The sequence below is a fragment of the Oryctolagus cuniculus genome, chromosome 14 (genome assembly GCF_051225735.1).
Source record: "Oryctolagus cuniculus isolate XC-2025 breed Fujian yellow rabbit chromosome 14, ASM5122573v1, whole genome shotgun sequence".
In the NCBI taxonomy this organism is placed as follows: Eukaryota; Metazoa; Chordata; class Mammalia; order Lagomorpha; family Leporidae; genus Oryctolagus; species Oryctolagus cuniculus.
This window is the reverse complement of record NC_142880.1, coordinates 38882894-38910237: the sequence shown is the minus strand read 5'-3', so window position 1 is coordinate 38910237 and position 27344 is coordinate 38882894. Positions and strand designations below refer to the sequence as shown.

The 27344-nt window shown below is 49.7% G+C and overlaps 1 protein-coding gene across 3 annotated transcripts in view; it reads left to right on the top strand.

The window, feature by feature from the left end:
* Positions 1 to 26788, top strand: part of MAP1B (microtubule associated protein 1B) — a 96536-nt gene extending 69748 nt beyond the window's left edge. For 2 of the 3 annotated variants that reach the window (XM_051833246.3, XM_051833247.3), the window contains 4 exons: positions 2327 to 2467; positions 11161 to 17659; positions 21023 to 21261; positions 22353 to 26788. In XM_051833246.3, coding sequence (XP_051689206.3) covers positions 2327 to 2467; positions 11161 to 17659; positions 21023 to 21261; positions 22353 to 22508 — 7035 coding nt within the window. In that variant the 3' untranslated portion in view covers positions 22509 to 26788. Of the gene's footprint in view, positions 1 to 1993; positions 2143 to 2326; positions 2468 to 11160; positions 17660 to 21022; positions 21262 to 22352 lie in introns of those variants that run through there. The other variant, XM_089312582.1, reaches the window with a different exon arrangement.
* Positions 26789 to 27344: the final 556 nt, after the last annotated feature.

Below are 27344 nucleotides of genomic sequence, written 5' to 3'. Positions count from 1 at the left end.
TCAGTTCTCTGCTTCGGCGCCACCCTAGAAGGCACCTCCCAATGAGGACAGAGTGGAAGATGCCAGCTGGAACTGTGACATTCGGTTGAAGCGGGGGTGGGGGGGTGGATTTAGGGTCTAAATGGGAGTGTGTGCTGGGTGGGATGGAGCAGGGACTGCAAGTCCTCAGGCCAAGACACGCAGGAACCAGAGTTGGAGACAGATGGCATCTCAGAGGCAAACGCCGTGCAGAGACCTCCTGCACCCCTTACTATGATTGGAAGGCGGGCAAGCACGGACTGCCTGGGTTCATGATCCCAGGCCTGCCACTTACTGTCTGGTAGCTCCAAGTGATTTACTTACTGTCTTGGTCTTGGATTGCACCTCTCTGAGCTGGAGATCAGAACAGCCCTTGCGTTCCAGTTCAATGTTTGCACTTGACATGGTGCTTAGAAGTGCCAAGTGCTTAGAGCAGTGTTGTGCATAAGGACTGCAAGGTATATGTTAGCTATTGTTATTATTATTATTACTACCATATGGAACTGTTGCTGGAGGGTGTAATTGGATAGCCCAGAGCCCACCCTAGGTAAGAACGAACGTGGCTGAAGCCAACAGTCCCAGGTCACCCCAGCCAGAGGAGGTGGTCCAGCTCCATTTCCCACCCCCTTTCTGAAAATGTGGTGCCTCTGAGCTTGAGCTGCTTCTGCAACATGAAAGTAGCCAAGGCTCCTTTGTGTCTCCATTGTCTGCAGCATCTTCTGCCCATGCATTGAGAACCTCTGCCGACGTGCTATATTTTTTGAATTGTGCTATAATTAAAGTGATACCAGAAAATGCACTATCTTAAGTTGCCTTATAGAATATCAAGAATGTCGTAAAACCACCACCACTATCTAATTCCAGCACATATCCGTCATGCTCCCCACCTGCCCAAGCCTCATTAGCAGTCCCTCCCACTCCTTCTTGCTGCTGGTCGCCACTAATTCACTTCCTGTCTATGGATTTGCCCGTTCTAGACATTTCATATAAGTGGAATCATACAACATGTGGCTGTCTGTACCTGGCTCATTTGATCCAACATGATATTGTCAGGGTTGATTCATGTGGTAGCACAGATCAGCACTGCATTCCTTTTTCTGCCCAAATAATATTCCCTCGTGTGGATGTGCCACACTTGTGTATCCAGTCCCCTGTCAGTGAGCCCATGGGTTGCTGCTACTTTTCTGGCCATGCCAGTGGAGCCGTGTGACACACACTTGCCTGCTTCAGATCAGCAGCGCTCCCTTGATGAGCCACTGGAGGCAGGAGGTTGAGGGAAGTGAAGGGATAGCAACCTCTGCGCATAACCCATTCGGGAAGCAATTATAACTTGAAAAAAGCTGCAGGGTTCGTATCTGTCCAGGCACACTGCTGGGAAGAGCTGTGAGAAACGGAAAAGGAAAACTAAGGATCCAGATGGCCGGCGGAGCAGATGGGGTTGAGACATGACTTACAGACATGCGTTTTTTCCAGGATTAGCCTGGGAGCCCTTGGGCCAGGGGTCAAGGCCTGTTTACTTTTGTACCCTCCCCTGGCGCCTAGTGTGATGCCCGGCATATAGCATGCCGTGGACATTTATGAATCAGGCTGGGAACAAATACCCCCGGTCCTGAAATGAGTGTTTCTGCTGTAGGACAGCTGGCTTCCTGCCACTGAGAGTTCACAGAGAGTTCTTTGGTGCAAACCATTTGCAATTCAATTTCCAAGATTGCTATTCAGGGGCAGCCTTTCCCTTCTGTGCCCCTGTCAAGCACCTTGCTGATCCCGCTGCCTTTGGAGCTGTGTGCTGGCCGTGTGGCCTGCAGGGCACGGGATCCTGTGAGAGAGGCTGACTCGGGATCCTAGCTGGGGCCCCTGGGGGAGCAGGACTGTACGTGGTGACTCAGTCTGGGAGCTATTCCCAAGTCCCTTCGCCCGCCTTCCCTCCCCCCCCAACCCCAGCCCACAGACCGCATGCTGCTAGCAGAGACGTCCCAACAGCTGTGGAGCAAATGCTTGCCAGCTGTGAGGACCGCTTTGAAAGAGAAGAGTGAGCTAGGGGAGAGAGTCCACCACCACTGATGTCTTGGCTGCAGCGAAACTTTGACCGTGGCGTTCACGGGCAGATGGATGAGCACACTCATTGTGGGTGATTCCTCCAGCCAGGGTTCCGTGCAGTCCCTCCATCCCCCCACCCCCACCCCCACCCCCACCCGGACCAGGGCTCTGCGGGAATGAGCGCCTTTTGTTGGTAATAAACCTTGAGTGCCAGAAGGTAGGACGGCGGTGCTGCCCACGCTCACGTCCCACGCTCTGTGCTTTGTTTCAGGTGCGCTTAATGATCACAGACGCTGCCCGGCACAAGCTGCTCGTGCTGACCGGGCAGTGCTTTGAAAATACCGGAGAGCTCATTCTCCAATCCGGCTCTTTCTCCTTCCAGAACTTCATAGAGATTTTCACGGATCAAGAGGTGGGTTCCTGTCGGGGGAGCAGCTAGGCTTCCAGTGGCGTGGGTATTGTTGTGGCTTTGAGGCTGCTCTCTGAAAGCACTAGGGGAGACAGAAGAAGGGGGAGGAATGTCACAGCTCCTTTGAAATCAGCACAATCTGTGTGATCCAAAATACTTTTAGTCCTGGGGCTCCTCGCCAGCATCGTTTAGAGCACTGGTCTGTGATGAATTGGAGCCAATCTCCATGTGCTGGAGCCATAGATGGGCTGGGAATTGGGGAGTGGAACAGTCAACATTTACAGATGTCAAAAATAATAGAGAAAACTCAAAATTACAGAGCCCAAAAGAAAACTCTGGTTTCCTGTTTTCCGAAAGAATCCTCCAGAAACCCTCTAGGGCTTTCGGTAGGATTTAACTGCTTAGGGCTCTTTCAGAACTTGTACCAACTTTGGGGCAGGGGGAGTCTGATTCTTTCTCATTTCTTGTGCTTTTAATGCTTGGTCACAGTGTTGGAACTTGGGCTGTAAGAATATCCCAGAAAGGGAGAGGGTTCTGGATAAGGAGACATATAGGAAAATGGGGCACAAAGTCTGTGACCCAAGAAAAAGGTGCTTAGAGTAGCAGGACCAGAGTTGGATCTTTAGTGTTTCTAATGGCTATGTCTCAGTCGAGGATGGTACATGTGAATTACATAAGAGTGTATGAAGTTAGTGGTATTGGTAAAAATCAGATCCAAGATTTTAATTTGTTTATTTCTGCTGGAGCATCCTGGCTAGGAAGCCTTTCAAAATAATGCACCTTTTCACCCACCTCCCTCCCTCCCTCCCTTCCTCCCTCTCTCTCTCTCTCTCTCTTTCTCTCTTAGATTTATTTATTTATTTGAAAAGCAAAGTTACAGAGAGACAGATCTTTCAGTTTTCTATGTGCTGGTTCAGCAATAGTTGGCGCTGGGTCAGGTTGGAGCCTGGAACTCCACCCAGGTCTCCCATGTGGGTGGTAGGGGACCAAGCACTTGTCTGTCTTCCACTGCCATCCCAGGCACATTAACAGGGAGCTGTATCAAAAGTGGAGCAGCCAGGACTCGAGCAGCCACCCAAATGGGATGCTGGTGTTGTAGGCAACACGTTAACCTGCTGCACCACAATGCCAGCCCCTCTTCCTCCCCCAACCCCCCAAAGATTTATTTATTTGAAAGGCAATGTTACAGAGAGAGGGAGAGAGAGAAAGACCTTCTATCTGCTGGTTCACTCCCCAAGTGGCCACAAAGCTCAGGGCTGGACCAGGCCAAAACCAGAGTCACGAACTCTGTCCAGGTCTTCCACATAAATGGCAGAGACCCAAATACTTGGGCCATCACCCACTGCTTTCCCAGGCGCATCAGCAGGGAGCTGGATTGGAAGTGGATAAGTCAACTAAAACCGGCCCGCATGTGGGATGCCGGCATGGCAGGCAGTGGCTTAGCCCACTGCGCCACAGCACAGGCCCGATAGCAGGTTCTAAAGGGAGCAGCTGAAGGCTGTGCTCATGGCCATTGAAAGCTGTCTTCTTGGCGTGGCGGCGTCTCCCAGGTGCGAAGGGCCATGCGTCTTTATGCAATTCTTCCTCCTTAGCCTTGGCACTTCAGCAAGAGGTCTCTGTGCTCCTCCCCAGCAAGAGCTGTGAACAAACTGTCTGCCTTCCCTGGCTTGCCCCAGGCAGCTCCTGGGAAAGCACCGGTCCAGTGACATCATGCTCCTCCCTCTCCACAGGGGATCAGGGGCCAGCACGGAACTGTGCAAGGGATCATTTTACTGCGAATTTGAAACTCAGCTCTCAGAAGGGGGGGGGGGGGTCTGTATCTCGAAGCCCCCAGGACTGGCTCCCCAAAGTGAGAAGGGGATCCCCAGGGATGCCCCCCACCCCCACCCCCACCCCCGCCATAGAGGCTTCAGGGCTCACGCACATCTGGGCCTGGCTTCCTCTGTCACGTGTGCCTGTCTTCCTTCAAGGCTGCTGCAGTTCAGGCTCCTCCCCCCTCCCCCATCCCCACCCCATCGCCTTCCTCTTGGCATCCATTGCACTGGCACATGGTAAAGGCTGAGTGAGCCCCTGCTCGATGGGATTGACATTCCCAAGCTGGAGCTACAGTTCTGTCTACTGCCCTGACAGTGGTGTGTGATCGCTCCAGTGTCGGAATTCTCTGAGTCCCGTGTGCCTGTCGCACCTGGTGGCAGATGGGCGTTTGGTAGCTCAGAGGTCACACACGCTCTCAGCATCTTGCCTTGGGCGGAGGGGAGCTGCGGAGGCCTGTGACCTGGTGAGCAGTGAAGTAGTCTGCCTGGAGGCTCCGGTCAGCCCTGAACTCTTGGCTTTGTGTATACACACATGGGCACGTTTGTGCATCCCTGTGAGGTTCTACAGTTTCAAGTGGTTGGATGCTTCCCACATCATTGGCTTTTTTTTTTTTTTTGTAAAACCAAGCAAAGGAAATGTGTAATGTTTGTCACTGCCAGGATTTTAAATCAGGAGTTATGATCACAACTCATCCATCTAGATAAGGAAGGGTGTTATGAATATCGCTGCTTAAATCATTTTGCCAAGACCACAGAAGCAGAGCCACAGCACAGTGGACTATGCACGTGTCAGATTTTGCCAGTAATTACGGAAGGAAATTACCTGTGGCGTGTGAGCCTCACCTGTGCAGTCTGAGCCGTGTGCAAGGGCAGATTCCCCAGGGTCTGTAATCCCCGGAGAGGCTTCTGACGGGCACATATCTCCATTCGACTTAGGCAGGTCTTTACTGTGTCCCAGTCGCCTCTGTTTGCTCCTGTGATCTCCTACCCTCATACCTGGGAGGAAGTCTTGCTCAACACATATGGTAGAGGTTTTCCCTAACAGAACCGACCAGTGGAGAAGGGGAGGAGTGGAGGAAGACATCCGACAGCATTCACTCTCTTCCTCCTGCCCAACCACAGCAACTCGGCTTTTCTCTCTTTGACGTCACGGGTGAGGAAGGAAGGAAACCACAGCCGAAGTGGACTGCAAATTGCTGGGCCAGACCAATGGGGTTATCAGTCTTTGGATCTCTGAGTGCCTGCTGGCTTGTAAAAACAAGTTCAGGACAGAATGGCTCAGTAACAGAGAAACTATAAGTCATTTGGTATTCAGCTCTGTCCCTTTGATCAGGTCCTTTAAACATACAAGGCAACTGCAGAGAAACCAGAAACACAATTTTGTAAAAACAAAAATGCTCATTTGTTTGTTTAACAAGAATAGCTAAGAACGATAGACTGGAAAAGCAGAACTGTCAGTCTGCTTTGAACTTCAGGGTTTTGGAGAATTAATCACTGGAGGTCAATGACAAAACCAGAACTTAGCAAGGCGGAGCAGTCCTCTGGCTCACCCACTGCTCCTTGAAGTCCAGGGATGGTGAAATCATCCTCTCCTGGGGCATTTTCCAGCCTCTCTGTTGGAAACTCTCTCCTTATTTGTCTCATTGTGTCTTCAAGGAGAGAATGTGATCCCTCTCCTCACCCCGCACCCAGTGTCTTGGATACCTTTCCCCAGCACTGCCAGTTTCCCCCTCCGCGTTCATCATCTTTATCTTTACTCACAGCTATTCACAATGATTAAAAGTTCCTTCTCTTCCCTCCCCTCCCCTGGTCATCATTCATCCAGAAGGGGAGATGGGATGGGTTTGTGGGAAATGCAAGAGCTCAGATCCTGGTCACGCATTAGCGCTTCGGAGTTTGCAGACAGTGGAAATCTGAGTCCAGAGCTCAAGGAACTTGGAGTTGGGGATATTACTTTGGAATCCATTATCATATTAGAGATATTTTAAACCTAGCAGATGATGGCATGGTCTAGGAGAAATGAATTCAGAAGAGAAAGGGGCCCTTGTCTAGTATTTAGAGATTGAGGACAAGGAGACGAGTTTCCATTTGTTTTGGGGCTAGTTTCTCCAAAATGCCGTGTCTCAACCTGAACACCATATTCCAGGAGTCATTTCATCAAGTTAGGAATGCGAGAATCAGTGATGTCTGCCGTCTTCAATACCGTCCTCTGTTAAATAAGTCAAAGTAATTTTTGATCATCACGATGCACAAGTAAATGTCAACAGAAATGCAGGCTTTGAGGAACTCTGCATTTTATAGCATTTCAGAGCTCCTTTTAAGAAGAAAATACCATTATTAACACACAGTTAGGACGCAGCTTTGGTAGGGCACCATGCCAGTGAGAAGCCTTGAAGTGTAAGCTTCTTTAGCATCATGATAAATCCATTTCACTGTCAGCTAAAATCCCCGAGTCTTTTCCATCCCAAGGATATAGTTGTTAGCCACATGTCCCAATCCTGCACTTTACCCTGCTGGTTTATTGAACCTTACATTTATCCCTTTAGAATGCCATCCTGTTAGACTTGACCTAGCCGTTATCTTTCAGTGTCAAGACCTTTTTATAAATACAGTAATTCTGCCATCCCATGTTTTCCATGCCTCTCACTTTCATGTTTTCACCATTTTCATCCAAGTGAATGCCCCACAGGACAGAAACGGGCCTGGAGACAGCCCAGAGGAGACCTCTCTCCAGGTTGACATTAAGCAGCGCTACTTATATGGCTGCCTAAAAATCCATCCAATTCTGTGCTCACATGGCTCAGAGGTTCTGTTTTACGCTCGCTAAGGCCCAGAGATACCCTGTCTCCTGGATTTCCTCATCAGCTGGGCAAGTAACCTAATCAAAGAAGGAAATGTGGTTAGTGGGCCGTACTTTAGATGTTCAAATCTTGTTTCATTAACATCATCTGCAATAAAGCCATTTATTTCCTCTATCTTCCTTCCTCTTCCAGTATGCCTGCACTTAATCAGGAAAAGTAATTAACAGAAAAGATTATCTTTGCCCGAAGCCATATTTCTCCCAGTCATGTGTGTCAGCCATCTTTGTGAGAAGCAGGGTAGCACTGAGTGTGTTTGACGAGTCCCAGCAGGCTCCTGTCACATCCCAAGTACCCTCTCCAGGAAGAGCGTGCTAGTGCTGGATTGGCCACGTTCAGTGCAGTCCAACCAGTTTGATTATGAAAGAGGGGGTCCTCCAAAAGGTCACGGAAGATGCAGATTTCAAAAAAGCCGTGCATACATATCAAAATTATTTCACAGCAAAATAAACCTATCTTTTAATTCCATTTTTTTTAAAGACTTTGAAGTATTAGGGAAACAAAGATAACCAAGGTACAAAGGTACAGATGTTTCCTGCTATTCAGAAACACCGAGTATGTTTGCTCTATGATGGATCTCTCCCAGTTCCTTGAGAAGCAGCCTGTTTCCAAGTCTGAAGAATGCACCGCAGGCTTCCTTGCCACCACTAACCTTGTTATACCCTCCTCATTGTCGTCATCCCTGCATTGCGTCAGCCCTGACTGTGTGCTGCCCTGGGCTGGGCGCTCTTGAGATGTGGTCCCTGCCCCTGAGGCAGTCACCCTGGGTGCTCCTTGATCCCCAACTCTGGAATCAGGGGTCTTGAGCAACTCCAAGGCGGCCTTTGTTCCCCTCCTCCCCTGCACTCCAGTCCCTGCTCGCACGCTGCGTGTCACTCTTCTCCAGGGGGAGGGCTTTTCCCTCTCGCTAGACACTAGTCCAGCAGTGCAGACTTCCTTTTCTGCTTTGCCTTGGACATTATAGTTTTCTGTTCCCTGACCTCTCTCTGCTGTTGCTTTCATGGCTTTTCTGTGTTTTTGCTTTGGATCATGCCCTGCATTTTGTAGAAACTCTTTGGGTAGAGGTAAAATAATGGACCGCAGGGAGATGCTCCTGTGTCCCGTTGCCTGCTCTTTGAACCTTGTGACTTCACACCTCACAGAAAAAAGCTAGTGACGGGGGCAGGTGTTTGATGCAGTGGATGAAGCCGCCACTTCTGATGGCTGCATCTGCATCGGAGTGCCTGGGATGGAGTCCTGCCTCCACTTCCGGTACAGTTTCCTGCTAATGTTAACCCTGGGAGGCAGCAGGTGATGGCTAAAGTGCTTGGATCCTGCCACACATGAGATACCAGGATGGAATTCTGGGCCTCTGGCTTGGTCCAGCCCTGGCTGTAATGGGCAGCCATTACATTAATGGGCTGTAATGACTAAAGCGGTGGGTAGAAGAGCTGCCTTTCTCTCCCTCTCTTTCCCACTCTCATCTTTCTTAATAAATAATCTTTCTTAAAAAAAGAACTAGGGATTGAACACCCCTACTCAGCCGGATTCTATCCTTGACACTCCCTCACCCCCACCCTATCCCAATACCTCTCAGCTAGGGTAGAATTTCAAAAGTTAGAATGAACTAAATGTAATTTTTAAAAAATCCACTCTAAGGGGCAGGCAGTGGTTAAGATGTCACTTAGAACGCCCACATCCCACATCAAAGTGCCTGGGTTCCAACCCCTGCTCCCCTCCGGACTCCAGCTTCCTGCTACTGTGCCCTCCTGGGAGGCAGCAGTAATGGCTCAAGTGCTTGGTCCCTGCCACCCATGTGGGAGACCTGTATTGAGTTCTCAGCTCCAGGCTTTGGCCCAGCCCTGGCTGCTGTGGACATCTGGGTTGTGAACTGGTGCATGGGAGCTCTCTTTTTCTTCGCCTCTGAAAAATAAATGAAATAAATAAAACTTATCCATGAAAGACTCAGCAGTTTGAGTTTTCTTGGATTTACCCTAAGCATGTATTGGAAACCATGAAGAATCTGCTGGTGTTCTGTGTGACGATCAGGACTGGCAGAAGGCCAGTCGTGTGGCAGCAGTGATGATGAGGGTCTCTGCCAAATATCAGACATGAAAGCGCATTTGGTGCTCATGTTTTCTTCGGCCAACAAATAATTTGAGCAAAGATCCTCCCCAGTGGTGGTTACCATTTGCTTTCTCGGTTTTCTTAGCTTCCAGAACAGGGCTTTGGTCCCATCCCTTTTATGTGGGAGCATTCGAAGTGAAGTCAGAGGAAAGCAGCAATGTTTCGTTATTGTGCCGTTTTGTGACTCTTCACTTAAAACACGATGCTAGAATTAATAGGCTTATGACAAGATTGAGTGCAGCCTAGTAGAGGAAAATTCAGATTGTGTGAATTATCCTTATCTCTCTCACACACGCATGCACACACACACGGCCTCTGAATGTTAATATTCTAATAGTGACACAGAGGTGATCCCTCTGATCCTAGCAGGTGAGAGTCCCGAGCTGTCAGGTAGCGATGGCTGCACCAAGGAAAACCTTTTGCCTTGCCCCTTCCTCACTGCCCGTCCAGCACGCAGGGCACTTCTTGGGTGACCTCCTGGGCTGCATTATGAACTCTGCTGAAACAGAAAGAAGGCCTGAATTTACAGCATGACTTTCCCTCACAATTTGCTAAACTAAGACCATCTGGCCTTAACATGGAGCGAGAAAGAAAAGAGTGCTTTCGTTAAACCATAATCACCGTTTTGGTCCCCATTTGCTTTTCCACATTCCCATCCTCGGGAAGTACTAAACAATGCATTAAAAAGCATCGGAACCAAATGTGAGCTTAGCCACTCAAACCCTGCTCTGTTGGAAAAGAATGGGAGGGCGCAGGGAAGGCGCCACCTGGGACACCTGCATCCCATCTCAGAGTCCCTGGGTTTGGGTCCTGGCTCCGCTCCAGATTCCAGCTTCCTCCAATGTGCACACTGGGAGGCAGCAGCAATGGCTCAAATAGTTGGATCTCTGCCACCCACATGGGAGACCAGGACTAAATTCTCAGCTCCTGGCTTTGATCTGGCCCATCTTTGGCTGTGTGGCCATTTGGGAATGAACCAGCAGATGGGAGATCTCTGTCTGTTTGCCTTTCAAATTTTTTTTAAGTTTTCAAAAAGGAAAGAATGAGAGCAGAAAGCCAGCAGAGTGTCTCTCGTTGGATTTAAGCACAAACAAGGGCAGGCATTTGGGATACCCACTTCCCATACTGGAATACTAATAAGCATTTGCTCATGTTTATTTATTGTCAAGTGTTCATTTATTTTTATTTGATAGGCAAAGCAACAGAGACGGAGCAAATGGGGATCGTATCTGGTCATTGGCTTGTACAATTTACTCAATCAGTTTAATCATCAGGGCTTCGGTAAAAGCATTTGTATTCACGGAGAATCTGCTGGGTGAACCACTCATGTTTTAAATATTGGGCACTGGTGCCAGAAACCAATCATTTTCTGTAGTCCTGGGCAATCAATACCTTCCTGTGTCCCACGGGGGGAGACCTCACCAGACATTTTTCTTTTTGTACCTGTCAAATTCTAAAAGGAGACAAGAAGTGCACTATTACCGGCACTTCTTTAACGTGTCCATCACTCGTCTACCACTTGCCAAGCCGAGGGGATTAAAAGAAATGACCTTGCAGTATCAGTGAGGAAATGACTCATGTAGCTTTCTCCCGTGATGGTTCAGTATTTTTTAAAGAGCACCTGTGCATGACAAGTGCATCAGGGAGCATGCAAAGTGGTACATGCACTGATAGTCCATGCAGCTGGTGGCCTCAGAACTGGAGCCAGGTTCTGGGGTGCAGGGGATGCTCGGGCCGGGGGCTGTGCACCTTCTTGCATGCAGGTGTTTTAGGATGTATACAACAAGCATCACTACACGGCTACAGCTCTGTGCAGCCAGGCATCCTGTGTCACCCACTGGAGGCAGAGATGATGGAACAGTGATGACAGTCAGTCACCCAAACCCCCCCCCCCCTTCTTCTTTTTGTTCAATTCCAGATTGGAGAGTTACTGAGCACTACCCATCCTGCCAACAAAGCCAGCTTAACCCTGTTCTGCCCCGAAGAAGGGGATTGGAAGAACTCCAACCTGGACAGACACAATCTGCAAGACTTCATCAACATTAAACTCAACTCAGCGTCTATATTGCCAGAAATGGAAGGACTCTCTGAGTTCACCGAGTACCTCTCGGAGTCAGTGGAAGTCCTGTCCCCTTTTGACATCCTGGAACCTCCCACATCCGGGGGCTTTCTGAAGCTCTCCAAGCCCTGCTGTTACATCTTCCCCGGAGGCAGGGGCGACTCCGCCCTGTTCGCGGTGAACGGATTCAACATGCTCATCAACGGCGGCTCGGAGAGGAAGTCCTGCTTCTGGAAACTCATCCGCCACCTGGACCGCGTGGACTCCATCCTGCTCACCCACATCGGGGATGACAACTTGCCCGGCATAAACAGCATGCTGCAGCGGAAAATCGCCGAGCTGGAAGAGGAGCAGTCGCAGGGCTCCACCACCAACAGCGACTGGATGAAAAACCTCATCTCCCCTGACTTGGGCGTCGTCTTTCTCAACGTCCCTGAAAACCTGAAGACTCCCGAGCCCAACATGAAGATGAAGAGGAGCCTGGAGGAAGCGTGCTTCACCCTCCAGTACCTGAACAAGTTGTCCATGAAGCCAGAACCTCTCTTTAGAAGTGTAGGCAATACCATCGATCCTGTCATTCTTTTCCAAAAGATGGGGGTGGGGAAACTAGAGATGTATGTGCTTAACCCAGTCAAGAGCAGCAAGGAAATGCAGTATTTCATGCAGCAGTGGACTGGCACCAACAGAGACAAGGCGGAACTGATCCTGCCCAATGGTCAGGAAGTAGATATCCCGATCCCCTACTTAACTTCAGTCTCCTCGCTGATCGTGTGGCATCCAGCAAACCCGGCCGAGAAAATCATCCGCGTCCTCTTTCCTGGAAACAGCACCCAATACAACATCCTGGAAGGGCTGGAAAAACTCAAACATTTGGACTTCCTGAAGCAGCCGCTGGCCACCCAGAAGGATCTGACTGGCCAGGTGCCGGCTCCCGCCGTGAAACAAGTGAAACTCAAACAGAGGGCTGACAGCAGAGAAAATCTGAAGCCAGCTGCAAAACCAGCTCCCAGCAAAACCGTGCGAAAGGAGTCGAAAGAGGAAGCCCCGGAGGTCCCCAAAGCGAACCAGGTAGAAAAGCCGCCCAAAGTGGAAAGCAAAGAAAAGGTGACCGTGAAAAAAGACAAGCCGGTCAAAACGGAGCCCAAACCAGCGGCCGTGGACAAGGAGGCGCCCAGCAAAGAGGAGCAGCCTCCCGTCAAAGCCGAGGTGGCGGACAAGCAAGCCGCCGACGTCAAGCCCAAGGTCTCCAAGGAGAAGACCGTGAAAAAGGAGGTAAAGGCGAAACCCGACGAGAAGAAAGACGAGAAGGAAAAGCCGAAGAAGGAAGTGGCGAAGAAGGAGGACAAGACGCCCGTCAAAAAGGAGGAGAAACCGAAAAAGGAGGAGGTGAAGAAGGAAGTCAAGAAGGAAATCAAGAAGGAGGAGAAGAAGGAGCCCAAGAAGGAGGTGAAGAAAGAAACGCCCCTGAAGGAAGCCAAGAAGGAGGTGAAGAAGGAAGAGAAGAAGGAGGTGAAAAAGGAAGACAAAGAACCTAAAAAGGAAATTAAGAAGCTCCCCAAAGACACGAAGAAACCAGCCACTCCTCTCTCGGAAGCGAAAAAACCTGCTGCGTTGAAGCCCAAAGTCCCCAAGAAGGAGGAACCGGTCAAGAAAGACGCGGCGGCTGCCGGGAAGCCCAAGGAGAAGGCCAAAGTCAAAGTTATCAAGAAGGAGGGCAAGACGGCCGAGGCCGCCGTGGCCGTGGGCGCCGCCGCTGTGGGCGCCGCCGTGGCCGCCGTGGCCGCCGCCGGCCCCCTGAGGGAGCTCGAGGCCGAGCGGTCCCTCATGTCGTCCCCCGAGGATCTCACCAAGGACTTCGAGGAGCTGAAGGCTGAAGAGGTGGATGTGGCGAAGGCCCTGAAGCCTCAGCTGGAGCTGATCGACGAGGACGCGAAGCGGAAGGAGAGCGAGGCCGGGGAGGCCTACGCCCTTCAGAAGCACACGGAGGTCATCCAAGGCCCCGCCGAGTCCCCCGACGAGGGCATCACGACCACCGAAGGGGAGGGCGAGTGCGAGCAGACCCCCGAGGAGCTGGAGCCGGCCGAGAAGCCAGGCGTGGAGGACACTGAGAGGTTCGAGGACGAAGGAGCGGGCTTTGAGGAGTCCTCCGAGGCCGGCGACTACGAAGAGAAGGCAGAAACCGAGGAGGCGGAGGAGCCGGAAGAGGACGCCGAGGAGAGCGCGGCTGTGAGCGCCCCCAAGCCCGGCCTGGCTGAGGACGAGGAGGTGGCCAAGGCCGAGGCGGATGTGCACATCAGGGAGAAGAGGGAGTCTGTGGCCAGCGGGGACGACCGGGCCGAGGAAGACATGGACGAGGCGATTGAGAAGGGAGAAGCCGAGCAGTCCGAGGAGGAGGAAGGCGAGGAGGAGGAGGAGGACAAGGCGGAGGACGCCCGAGAGGAGGAGTACGAGCCCGAGAAGGCTGAAGCGGAAGATTACGTGATGGCCGTGGTGGACAAGGCCGCGGAGGCTGGAGGTGCCGAGGATCAGTACGGGTTCCTCACGGCGTCCCTCAAGCCGCCCGGAGCCCAGTCCCCCAGCCGAGAGCCGGCATCTTCCATTCACGACGAGACTCTGCCTGGAGGTTCGGAGAGCGAGGCCACCGCTTCCGACGAGGACAACCGAGAGGACCAGCCTGAGGAGTTCACGGCCACCTCCGGCTACACGCAGTCCACCATTGAGATCTCCAGCGAGCCCACCCCCATGGATGAGATGTCGACGCCTCGCGACGTGATGAGTGACGAGACCAATAACGAGGAGACCGAGTCCCCGTCGCAGGAATTCGTGAACATCACCAAATACGAGTCTTCCCTGTATTCCCAGGAATACGTCAAACCCGCGGTGACGTCACTCAACGGGCTGTCGGATGGGTCAAAAACCGACGCCACCGAAGGCAAGGACTACAATGCTTCAGCCTCCACCATATCCCCGCCGTCGTCCATGGAGGAAGACAAATTCAGCAGATCTGCCCTACGTGACGCTTACTACTCGGAAGAGAAAGAGGGGCAAGCCAGAGCCGCGCTGGACATCAAAGATACCTTCTCGGCAGTTTCCGATGAAAAACTCAGTCCCCCCAAGAGCCCAGCCAGGAGTCCGTCTCCGCCGTCTCCGATAGAGAAGACCCCGCTCGGGGAACGCAGCGTGAACTTCTCTCTGACGCCCAATGAGATCAAAGCCTCCGCAGAGGCAGAAGCAGCCCCGGTGTCTCCCGAGGTGACCAAGGAAGTAGTCGAAGAGCGCTGTGCTAGCCCCGAGGAGAAGACCCTGGAAGTGGTGTCCCCGTCGCAGTCTGTGACCGGCAGTGCTGGCCACACGCCCTACTACCAGTCTCCCACCGAAGAGAAATCAAGTCACCTCCCCACAGAGGTCGTGGAGAAGCCCCCGGCCGTCCCGGTGAGGTTTGAGTTCAGCGATGCCAAAGACGAGAGAGAGAGGGCCTCGGTGAGCCCGATGGATGAGCCCGTGCCCGACTCGGAATCTCCCCTTGAGAAGGTGCTGTCACCCCTGCGCAGCCCTCCCTTGTTGGGCTCCGAGTCGCCTTACGACAGTTTCTTGAGTGTAGACGACCAGGCTCCCGGCCGGGGGACCGAGAGCCCATTCGAAGGGAAAGATGGCAAGCCAGAGCTTCTGGACCAGGTGTCTCCGGTCTCTGACGTGACCTCCGCCGGTCTCTACCAAGACAAGGAGGAAGGGAAAGGCACGGACTTTGTGCCGATCAAGGAAGATGTTGGTCCAGAAAAGACTGATGATGTTGAATCGGCGAGTTCTCAGCCAGCGCTGGCCTTGGATGACAGGAAGCCAGGAGATGTTTCTCCGACACAGATAGATGTCAGTCAGCTTGGATCTTTTAAAGAAGACACCAAGATGTCCATTTCTGAGGGCACTGTCTCAGACAAGTCCGCCACTCCTGTGGATGAGGGAGTAGCAGAAGACACCTACTCGCACATGGAGGGGGTGGCCTCCGTCTCCACGGCCTCCGTGGCTACGAGCTCCTTCCCCGAGCCGACCACTGACGATGTGTCTCCTTCTCTGCACGCCGAGGTGGGCTCCCCACATTCCACTGAAGTCGACGACTCCCTTTCAGTGTCTGTGGTACAAACGCCTACCACGTTCCAGGAAACGGAAATGTCTCCATCTAAAGAAGAATGCCCAAGACCGATGTCAATTTCTCCACCGGACTTCTCCCCGAAGACGGCCAAGTCCAGGACCCCGGTTCAAGAGCACCGATCGGAACAGTCCTCAATGTCTATTGAATTTGGCCAAGAATCTCCTGAGCACTCTCTTGCCATGGACTTCAGCCGGCAGTCTCCAGACCAACCTACAATGGGAGCAGGTGCGCTTCACATCACTGAAAACGGGCCAACCGAAGTGGACTATAGTCCATCCGACATGCAGGACTCTAGTTTGTCACATAAGATACCGCCCACGGAGGAGCCGTCCTATACCCAAGATAATGATCTCTCTGAACTCATCTCAGTATCTCAGGTAGAGGCCTCCCCATCCACCTCTTCTGCTCATACCCCTTCTCAGATAGCTTCTCCGCTTCAAGAAGATACTCTGTCCGATGTGGCTCCTCCCCGAGATATATCCTTGTATGCCTCGCTCACCTCTGAGAAAGTGCAAAGTCTAGGAGGAGAGAAGCTCTCTCCCAAATCCGATATCTCCCCACTCACTCCGCGGGAGTCCTCTCCTTTATATTCTCCTAGTTTTTCAGATTCTACCTCTGCAGTCAAAGAGAGCACGGAAGCCCGCCACACTTCCTCTTCTCCACCAATAGATGCAGCTGTTGCCGAGCCCTATGGCTTCCGTGCCTCAATGTTATTCGATACCATGCAACACCATCTAGCCTTGAATAGAGATTTGACCACGTCCAGCCTGGAGAAAGACAGTGGAGGGAAGACACCTGGAGACTTCAGCTATGCCTATCAGACGCCTGAGAAACTGACCAGGTCCCCGGATGAAGAAGATTACGACTCTGAGTCTTATGAGAAAAGTACCCGGAGCCCAGATTTGGGCAGCTGTTACTATGAGCAGACAGAGCGAACCGTAAAGTCCCCGTGTGACAGTGGCTACTCCTACGAGACCATTGAGAAGACCACCAAGACCCCTGAAGATGATGGCTATGCCTGTGAAATCACGGAGAAGACCACCCGGACCCCCGAGGAGGGCAGCTACTCATATGAGATAAGTGAGAAGACGACAAGGACCCCGGATGTGAGTGGTTACAGCTATGAAAAGACGGAGCGGGCCAGACGGCTGCTGGATGACATCAGCAATGGCTACGATGACTCCGAGGATGGTGGCCACACACTTGGGGACTCCAGCTACTCTTATGAGACCACTGAGAAAATCTCCAGTTTCCCCGAGTCTGAGAGTTACTCCTACGAGACGTCTATGAAAACTACGCACACCCCTGACGCTTCCACGTACTGCTACGAGAGTTCGGAGAACATCACCAAAACCCCCCAGGCGTCTACGTATTCCTACGAGACCTCAGACCGATGCTACGCCGCCGAGAAGTCCCCCTCAGAAGCCCGCCAGGAGGTTGACTTATGCCTCGTGTCCTCCTGCGAGTACAAGCATCCCAAGACGGAGCTGTCACCCTCCTTTATCAATCCCAATCCTCTTGAGTGGTTTGCCAGCGAAGAGCCCACTGACGACTCCGAGAAGCCCCTCACACAGTCGGGAGGAGCCCCGCCCCCTCCCGGAGGCAAGCCGCAAGGGCGACAGTGCGACGAGACCCCTCCCACCTCAGTCAGCGAGTCGGCCCCCTCCCAGACAGACTCGGATGTTCCCCCAGAGACCGAAGAGTGCCCTTCCATCACAGCGGATGCCAACATCGACTCTGAGGATGAATCGGAAACCATACCCACAGACAAAACTGTCACCTACAAGCACATGGACCCTCCTCCAGCCCCCGTGCAGGACCGCAGCCCTTCTCCACGCCACCCTGATGTGTCCATGGTCGACCCCGAGGCCTTGGCCATCGAGCAGAACCTGGGCAAGGCGCTGAAGAAAGACCTCAAGGAGAAAACCAAAACCAAGAAGCCAGGTACAAAGACCAAGTCCTCTTCACCTGTCAAGAAGAGTGATGGGAAACCCAAGCCCTTGGCAGCTTCCCCGAAACCAGCGAGCTTGAAAGAATCCTCAGATAAAGTGTCCCGAGTGGCTTCCCCCAAGAAGAAAGAATCTGTGGAAAAAGCCACGAAAACCAGCGCCACCCCCGAGGTCAAGGCTGCACGTGGGGACGAGAAAGACAAGGAGACCAAGAACGCCGCCAACGCCTCGGCATCCAAGTCAGCCAAGACCGCAACTGCAGGTAGGCCAAAGATGCCAGGCCTCCCGACAGAGGCCCCCTCCCCGGAGCTCTTTATATGAGGGGCTTCAGAGAGCTCATGGGAAATGCATGTTAGGGGAAAAACTATACGTGGCTTTCAAAAATTTTTGGCACCAAAAATAAATTTATCTCTTAATTCCATTTTTCCCACAAAATGTTAGAAGACCTCTTGTTTTCCCTGTTCCCTTTGCACTGGAAAGATGGGAATTGCTGTCCCTTGACTTCTCCCCTACCCAGCATGGCCCTCGGGCCTGGGGAGAGCTCCACAGAGGGCCCGCGGGAGCTGGGACTGCTCAGATGGGATTTCTGGGTTTGTACTAAATTCCCAGATGCAAGGATGTATGCTTCCAGCTCCTCTGGGAGACTGGCCTCAGCCATGCTGGCCCCAAAATCGAGCTGCAGGAGACACAGGCCAGGACGTCCAGAGAAAATGAGAGGCTCCACCAAGCCTAGGGTGACCAGGCTAGGCCAAGATTTAGAGTCCCCTTTAAAAAAAAAATTACAACCTTTGTGTTAAACAGTCAGCATGGGAAACAGGCCACTGTTACAGACAATGGTGTTTTCTTAGCCACCCTCATTGTGGCTGATGTGTGAATACCCAGCACATATTGAGAGGAAAGTGTGGGGCTGTTCTGTGATCGCCTTTCTAACCCACAGCCCCACCAATAGAAGCTGAGTGTGCCCGTTCGGGTTGAAACCCACTGGAGAGAGGCCATAACCCCGACTTCTGGTCACTCCTGGCTCGGCCCCTTTCCCGGCTTTATCAGGTTCTCAGCAGTGATGGACCCGGCTCTCCGGCTCCGTAGCAGCCGCAGCTTCACTCCAGGGCTTTAACGTCATTCACCAGGGATTTGCATACTGCATTTGATTTGCTTTATGTGATTACCCAGGAATTTTAGATGATAGTTCACAAAGTAATATAAATTGAGCCAAACCTCTAAAACAAACAAAAAAAAAAATTAAAAATATCATTTAAATAACATTTCCTTGATTAGGAGAAATCAGAGATGAACCTTTGAGGCTCCTATTTAGTGTATATTAGGATAGATTAGTTATAGCTACAAAATTGCACTTTAAACAATGTGGAGCATCAACTTTGGGACTTAGTTCTCTTCAAATTTAGTCTTTTTACAAACACAAAGCAAAATGAATTTGCTCATGTTTGCAGTGAATGGAGAAGCAGCGGCTAATTAACCCTTTGGTCTGAAAGAAGCGACAGCTGCTTTGCACCAAAGGGAAACATAAAATCCATTCCAACAGATAAAAACAAACAGACATTTGCCAGAACATACTTACCCTCGTCCACACAGTTGATTTTTGGAGACTCTGATTTTTAAATAGATAATTTCAAGGCAAAGTAATAAATGAAGATGAGTTTACTTCAAAGATACCTTCACATCTCTAAAAAGGCAACGTTGCACTTTTGATATTTTTTAGATTTATTTATTTGAAAGAGTTACAGAGAGAGATTAATCTTCGGTATGTTGATTCACTCTCCAAACGGTTGCAACAACCAGGGTGGAGCCAGGCTGAAGCCAGGAGCTTCCTCTGGGTCTCCCACGTGGGTAGTAGGGGTCCAAACACTTGGGCCATCTTCTGCTTTTTCCAGGCCATTCGCAGGGAGCTGGAGCAGAAGTGGAGCAGCTGGGACATGAACTGGCACCCATATGGGGTGTCAGCATTGCAGGCAGTAGCTCTACTCACTATGCCACAGTGCCGGCCTGCACCTTTCATTTTTTAAAACAAACCTGAGTCAGCTTTTGGCAATTTTCTGTTTGTGCTTCTATGCCTAATATTCATTGGGTGTTTATGGTAGCAAACTAGTGCACAAGGAAGAACTGCGGGCATGTTTATTAGAAGAATTATAACTGACAGTTGTACTACAAGTCAGAATTCTTTAGGAGGCCTCCAAACGGGTGTTTTGAGAGCTTTTAACTCAGATTCATTAAAATGGCCTGCTATTCTATTCATCAGATGAGTCTGTGTATCCAAATACCAGTTTGGCTTAATCTCAGCATTCCCCTACTCCCTAATAATAAAACTGGAGAGTTGGTGGAATACACCAGTGGCTTTGACCACGAGATGATGGTCTTTGGGCAGCCCAAGGAGAAAGAGGGTGAAGCTTAAAGACTCCATTGTATATTTTAAATAGCGTCACGTTAGCACCACCTGGGGTGCTTTCAAAAGATGCTGATGCCCAGGCCCAGCCCCAGCCCAGCCCTGTGCTGCGTGAGACCTGGGCATCAGTTTTAAGGATCCCAGGTGATTCTAATGATACAGTCAGGGAAGAGAACCACAGCAGAGAACGCTCCTCTGTTGATGTCTCCAGAACTGCACACCTTCTAACTGGAGCGGTATAGATAATGAGCTCACCAAGCCTGCTGCCAGGAGTCTGAGTCTCCCTTCTCCCAGGCCTCTCTGATTTCGGCTGGGATTCTGGCTCCAGGAGGCCCTTTCTGCAGCCTGGTGTGTTCTGGTTGGTTAGAGAGAGCCTGGTGTTTCCTCTGTGGGCATCCAGTCCTGTCTGGGAGAGATGTGTCACTTTTCAGGGCACTGTGCTATGCAGGGAGAAGACTGTGTTTCACTAGTTTATGGGTGGGGTTGAGGTGCTGAGGGCCTTGAAAATCAAGTGGGGCAGGAGCTGAACCACTTACTAGGTTAAATGTTAGGATAGTCAGCCATGGGCATAAGACCTTAGAGTAAATGACTGAGATCACTTAACTCAGATGTGCCAAATACAGGTATATGCTTCCTTTTGACTTTAAAATCCATTCCTTTGATCACTTTTCTTTTTTTAAAGGATTTATTTATTTATGTGAAAGGCAGAGTTAGAGAGAAAGATCTTCCATCTGCTGGTTCACTCCCTAAATGGCCTGCAACATCTGGGGCTGGGCAGGGCTGAAGCCAGGTGCCAGGAACTTCATCTAGGTCTCTCTTGAGGGTGGCAGGGGCCATCTTCTGCTACTTTCCCAGGTGCGTTGGAAGTGGAGCAGCCGGAACTCGAACTGGTGCTCATATGGGATGCTGGCATTGCAGGCAGTGACTTAATCCCCTGTGCCACAACACCGGCCCCTAGATCACTTGTCAAATTAAGATGCACATTAATAGCGCCTTTAGAATGGGTTGTCATTTCTCCTATCACGGTGGGAAACAGCCCTGTTCAGTGTTCTGATTGCTGGTGGAAAATGCAGCCATCATTTGCATCTCCCTGCGGTTGCTAGGGAGATGGAACTGCTGTCGCTGCTTTGCCTGTCCCAGAGGAGGAGCAGAGGCGTAGGGAGTGGTACTTGGATGTGTGGATTTCTTCCCATTGCTGTGACTTTGTCTTGTCTTCATTCATCCAAGGACCAGGAACCACCAAGACAGCCAAGCCCTCTGCGGTGCCTCCAGGCCTCCCCGTGTATCTGGACCTGTGCTATATTCCCAACCACAGCAATAGTAAGAACGTGGATGTTGAGTTTTTCAAGCGAGTGAGGTCCTCCTACTACGTGGTGAGTGGAAATGACCCTGCTGCTGAGGAGCCCAGCCGGGCTGTCCTGGACGCCTTGTTGGAAGGGAAGGCTCAGTGGGGCAGCAACATGCAGGTAAGAGCAACAGGGCTCTGTCGGCCCTGCCTCTGGGCTGTGTCCAGAGCAGAAGGAGGGAACCGTGTTTCAGACAGACACCTTTATGATTGGGGATCCACGGGGGGGGCTTCCTGACTCTGCCACACATGACGTATCCCGGGGACACAGTCAGCTTCGCACACAGAAGATAGCCTACACTGGTACTGCTTTGCCACCACCACCAATAGCCAGGGCCTTGGAGGCAAGCCACCTCGCCTAAGGCATCATTCATTGATCTGCCAAGACGAATTGCCCTTCAGTCCCAGACACCAAGAGTGTTGTGTGTGTGTGAGTCAGGGCGGTCAGAGTTCCATGTGAGTGCCACTGCAAAACTCTCTTGAGTCCTTTCTGCTTTGCAAAGAGACGGAAGCCAGAAAATCAGCTGTTCCCGTGGAATTCCACAGCGACAGGAGCGGTGCAGAAGAGGGTCCATCCCCAACATGACATTCCCAAGTCCTCAGCACCGTGTCTGGCCGTGAACCAGCTCTTGGGAATTTAGCTGTGGTCTTTGCTTTCTAAGTTTTCCTAGTGGTTCTGTACGGAATCACCTAGTAGACTGTATTTGCATGCTGTTCATAGAATTGCTTGTTGGAATCTTACTATTCAAGATGTTAAGCCCCCACCCACCTCCTCCATCTTCAACCACACACAGGAATTAAAGATACGAATCTTTGTTCTCAGGACAAAATGTGAATTACAAACAGTGAGGAGCTTTTGAGGGCTTTGAGCTGTGATAATAACTTGGCTTAGATGTTGCAATATCTGTTATGTAAGGCTTACCAGTTGAGTTAAGGAAATACAAGAAATTGCACCTTAACTGAACTTCTTTTCTTAACACTAAAGAACTGGAAAACTGACGGTGAATATACTTGACATGTCACTCGTTGCTTTCAGTTTCAGTCTTCAATAGCATTTTTTCAGCTTTATTCTCGTTCCTGGAAAATGCAAGTCAAAAAATCCTTTGCATTTCTTGAAGAAATTTGCTTTTCTTCAAATGGTCTAACGCCTTTCATCCCTTCATCTGGTTTCTACCTCTGCCCTTCAACAGCTGTTTTTCTGTTTCCCTGCAGGTGACACTGATCCCAACCCATGACTCGGAAGTAATGAGGGAATGGTACCAGGAGACCCACGAGAAGCAGCAAGACCTCAACATCATGGTTTTAGCCAGTAGCAGCACAGTGGTTATGCAAGATGAATCCTTCCCCGCTTGCAAGATCGAACTGTGAAGGCCAAGGCCAGCCACACCACAGGATTTGAACTTTGCTTCCAGAAATTCTTCCATTTGAAACTACCTTTTCTAAAACGTCAATTCATCTGATTAAGTCGCTGAACAGTTACCTGCCAAATGCTATACTGTGTCATGGTGATGCAAGTCACTAATATTTCTCAGTTTTTGCTGATTGCTAAGGGAAGTAACAGTATTCCCACGATAGGGTTCAAGTTACTGCAAAATTACCTAGCCCAGTTCATCTCTGCTGAACATTCGGAAACCATGCACTAGCGAACCCAACTGACTTCTGCTAGGTAGAGGCATTTGTCTTAGAGAGAAAGAGAGAGCGAGCGAGCAAGAGAGTGAACGCAGAAAAGAGGGAGAGGAAGAAGAGACAGAGGGAAGAATGAGAAAGAAAAGGAGCGCAAGAGAAGGAGACGTAATGGTAAAGAGTTCTGGTGAGACACCCGGAGAGACAGAGAGAGAGCAGAGCGGGGTAACGGGTGGGTGGGACGTCACCAGTAGCTAGGTCTGCATTTTCTCAGGCAGAAGGTCTTCTGTTGGTCTACAGAGGTAATGTTTTCCATTTTTGTCAGTCTGAGTCATCGGAAAGGGTCTTAATTGGCTAAAACAAGTTGGCTGGAAGACAAAAAGAACGCAGCTTCTTAGGAGGGCATGTGAGATTTTCACGCCTTAATTAAGCTCCTTCGGCTCTGAAGGCTGCACACTGACCTGACGTAGCGAGTGTAGGCTGGACATGCGAGTGGTACGAGCCCCATTCAGAACTCTCTTTCAACACACGAGTAGGCAGGTCTAAGGCATGCTCCCAGCATCTGTCCACCCACTTAGTCCACTCTGTCAACTAACCTGCATGCTGCAAGACCCACGCTCACCCCACTGAACTGAAGCAAATACCAAAGCAGTTGGGAGTACATATGGTAGACAATTTGCCTTAGGAAGTGACTTGAATGTACAAAGATACTTGATGCACTTATTTTTTAATGTGAGACAGCAAGTTTATAAAACATCCATGTAGGATTATAGATACTCCAGTTAAAGGAGCACGTGTGTGCGCGTTGCGTGGTGGTACTAGAAGCTGATCTGATTGGTCCAGCAGTTTGATGCTGAGTCATGTGTGTTGAAGACCACGTCTGTGCACCTGTGGCCCTTCAGTCAAACAAGTTGCACCGCTGGCAGCTTCTTCACTGCTGCACGTTCAAGGTGGAAATGGCTTCGATGATCAGAACTGGGAAACCGCGAATGGGATGGTGGAAGAGGTTCTCAGCGAGCGAACAGTATTTGCCTTCCTTTGTCTTACATTGGCTTTTTAAATTTTCCATTAATTTCAGCAGAATTATGGGAACAAGTGTACAGAAGAATTTTTTTTTAGATATGTGCAAACTTTTCATAGATGAACTTTTTAACAGATGTTTTCATTTACAGGAAAATGCAGAGAAAATTTTCAAATGATAGGTTTTTTTTTTTTTTTAAATGTTTCGTAAGACAAACATTGAATAATGTCATTTGAAGTTCTGGCAAGATTGAAGTCTGATATTGCAGTAATAATATTTATTAAAAACCCATAACTACCAGGAATAATGATACCTCCCACCCTTTGGTTCCCATAACATGAAAAGCTGAGTATGTGCTATTTGAGAGTGGGGGAGAAAGGCATGGTAGGCTACTTTTCAAGACCTTTACGAATAGATCACTAGTGATGACCTACATACTTCTCTCAAGATCTTCAACCATGAGGTAGAAGAACCCTGGCAAAATCTGCTTTGGGATTTTCTTTTCTGGAAAAATAAATGAAACAAATAATACATGGAATCCAATGAACTCCCAAGTCTATGGTTCACCATGTAGAGTCCAGAGCTCATTTTCGTCATTGTCATCATTGAACTGTGAACCTGGGAAGCCAGATCCTGATTAGAACTGATGGCAGGTTTCCGGCCGCAGATCCACGCACCCAGTGTTCCCATGTGGCAAGCTCTCAGCCGTCACGTAAAGATTCCTGCAGACGCGCAGGTCTGCGGAGCAGTGAACAATGACCTCATTTTATTTTCTATGTTAGTTATTTATTTCAGAATTAACATTTTAGTTTATTTTTGTCTGATGAGTGTATGTTTTGCACTGCTAACTACTATGAGGGTTTAACCAGTGCTTCTTCAGGGTCCCTTCCCTGGGGAGCTATGCAGTCTACTTAATGCTGTGAATTACATTTTTCAAATGTTTAATTTTTTTAAGGAAATTAATATTCTATTTTTGTTAGGCTTCTCTAGAAATGCAGCTTTTATTTATTCCCCATTTCTTTCAAGTCCTTAAAAGTAACATTAAAGGTACAAACAGTTAACACGTGATGGAAAAGTCATTGTGACGAACATGGATTTCATTGAGTATAAACTCATCTGCTTCAAACTTGTTTTAGGAGACAACCTAAGCTAATTGTTTAATGGTTAGTTATCAGGTTGAATTGATCCTCCTTATGCCTGGGAAGAGAAACATTTCTAGCCTTCTTGCCAAATCCAGACCTCTGGTTGACTTTCCTTTGATAGAAGATGGAGTTCTACTCCAGTTTCCCAAATTAAATGTATATCACATGTACATGATTTTGCTTTTAAAAATTCAAACATTTTAGGAGAATTATAGGCAGTCTTCAGTTATAACCATTCTGCTCCACTCCCTTTTCTCTCTCTCTTTTTTTTTTTCTTCAATGGGATTTAATGGGGAAAATATATAAAAACTGTCACTAGACAGCTGGTTCTTTTTCCAGTGAAATCTACCTATACCTTTCTCCATCCATTGTTCTTGATGATGACCACAGAACCTAAGTATATCAGGAAAACCAATATTTGCATGACAGGTTGCTCCTGTCCTCTGGACACCTTTCCTACCTGTGTGACTAACCTAATTTTGCTAGTTCCATAAACACACAATTCGTTTAGTAACAGCCATCACAGTGTGCCATGTACATTCATGGTGAGAACGAAAGATGGACGTAGACTTCTAGAGCTTTGTTCATACTGAGTACTTGATCCGATGGTGTAGACTGAACATCTGAGTGGAAGGAATTGACACTCTCGGTGAAGGATGGCTTTCTATCGAGATCACACCCATGACCATGACCCTTTTTGGTAGTATTCCTAAACAAAATTCTGCAGAGACGAAATGTTAGAGATGATCCTCCATTGTCAATTTTAACAATCCCCCCCAACCCCCGCTTTCTGCAGACCCCAATCCCTGTGCATGCTTTCTCAGTCTTGTGGTGGGACTGGATACAAGGACTGACTCCCCCCTCCCCCAAACACCATTTCCATGGAGTTCAAAAAAGAATTTTTTTTCTTAACATATCATAGTGAATGGTTTCCCCAGTGTGTATGAATGTTTTAAGTGTCTCCAGTAGCTTATATGGTTTAGGAACTTTCTGACACTCATTTAATAAGATTTAATCATTTGCTAATGGAAGTTTTACCACCTTCTATTTTCCCTCTGTTACCAAATTTCAGCTCCCAGGAGCTGCTCTACAATGCTGAAATTGCTTTTCTTGCCTCTCTTTTAGTCACCTGTCACAGGGATTCCTGCTCGCAAGGATCATGTGAGTTAGGATAATGACTTTTTTTTTTTTTTTTTTTGCTCTTCAGATTTAGAAGATCCTGTTTCTATTTGAAAGGAACTGTAAGCTTTTATCTTTTAGCCAACTGAACAACACACCAAAAGCAGCCTAGGGATGAGCATTCTCTGAAAGCAATTAGGTTTTTCACCTGGTATTAAAACTATTTACTATTAAAAAAAAAAAGCTGTGACTTTATGAAGTTCATGTACAAGGCAGCATCAAAGACTGAAAAGGAAGGGAAACCAACCAACAGCTTCTCTGCACTTGTGTGGAGCTCCCCAAGGCGGGAGCCTGGAGGAGAGGCGCCAGGCCAAGGCCAGGCTGCCCTTTCTAGAACATTCCGCGGCGGTCGGCCTCGCTCTCCACGCTGCGTGCGGCCCTGCTCCCTGCCGCCCTGGAGGAGCGTCTTGAGCCGCAACGAGAAGCACTCCACACTCCTCTCTCTCGTTCTGAATGGTGTTTGTGTCAGTCTGCAGCTGTGTATGGTATGATGTCTTATAATCCTGCATCACTTCTATCCTATCCAGTCATATCTAATGTAGAAAATTAGTTTCCAGTGAAAGTAATCTGTAGTGCTTTTATGATATTTGTGTGCAATATCCCCTCTTCCATTGAGGATATTTGATGTAAAGGAAAAAAAAAAAAAAACCTCAGTTCCACAATAAAATACAAAAGTGGCAAAAGGTCACGTGTCTGCTGTGCTGTCTTTGGCTTTTGTGTTCCTGAGCTGGACTCATCTGCCCACGTGGAACAGCCGAAGCCCCTGGGCCCGGGTGGTCCTGTTCTCAGGTGGGAGTCCACAGGGTCCCGCTGCTGTTTCCCGGTGGTCAACCTCTTTATCTTGTGTAACCAGGCCCGAGAGGGACAGAAACCAGGAGGTGAGCGGAAGGAGCTGTGCAAGTTATGCCTTAAATAAATAGACTTGGGGCCCTTGCTGTGGCATAGCAGGTAGGGCCGCTGCCTGCAGTGCCGACATCCCATATGGGTGCCGGTTCGAGTCCTGGCTGCTCCACTTCTGATCCAGCTCTCTGCTATGGCCTGGGAAAGCAGTAGAAGATGGCTCAGGTCCTTGGGCCCCTGCACCCGCTTGGGAGACGTGGAAGAAGCACCTGGCTCCTGGCTTCAGATCCACGTAGCTTTGGCCATTGTGGCCATTTGGGGAGTGATCCAGCGGATGGAAGACCCCCCTCTCTCTCTCCCCCTCTGCCTCTCCTTCTCTCTCTCTGTAACTCTGACTTT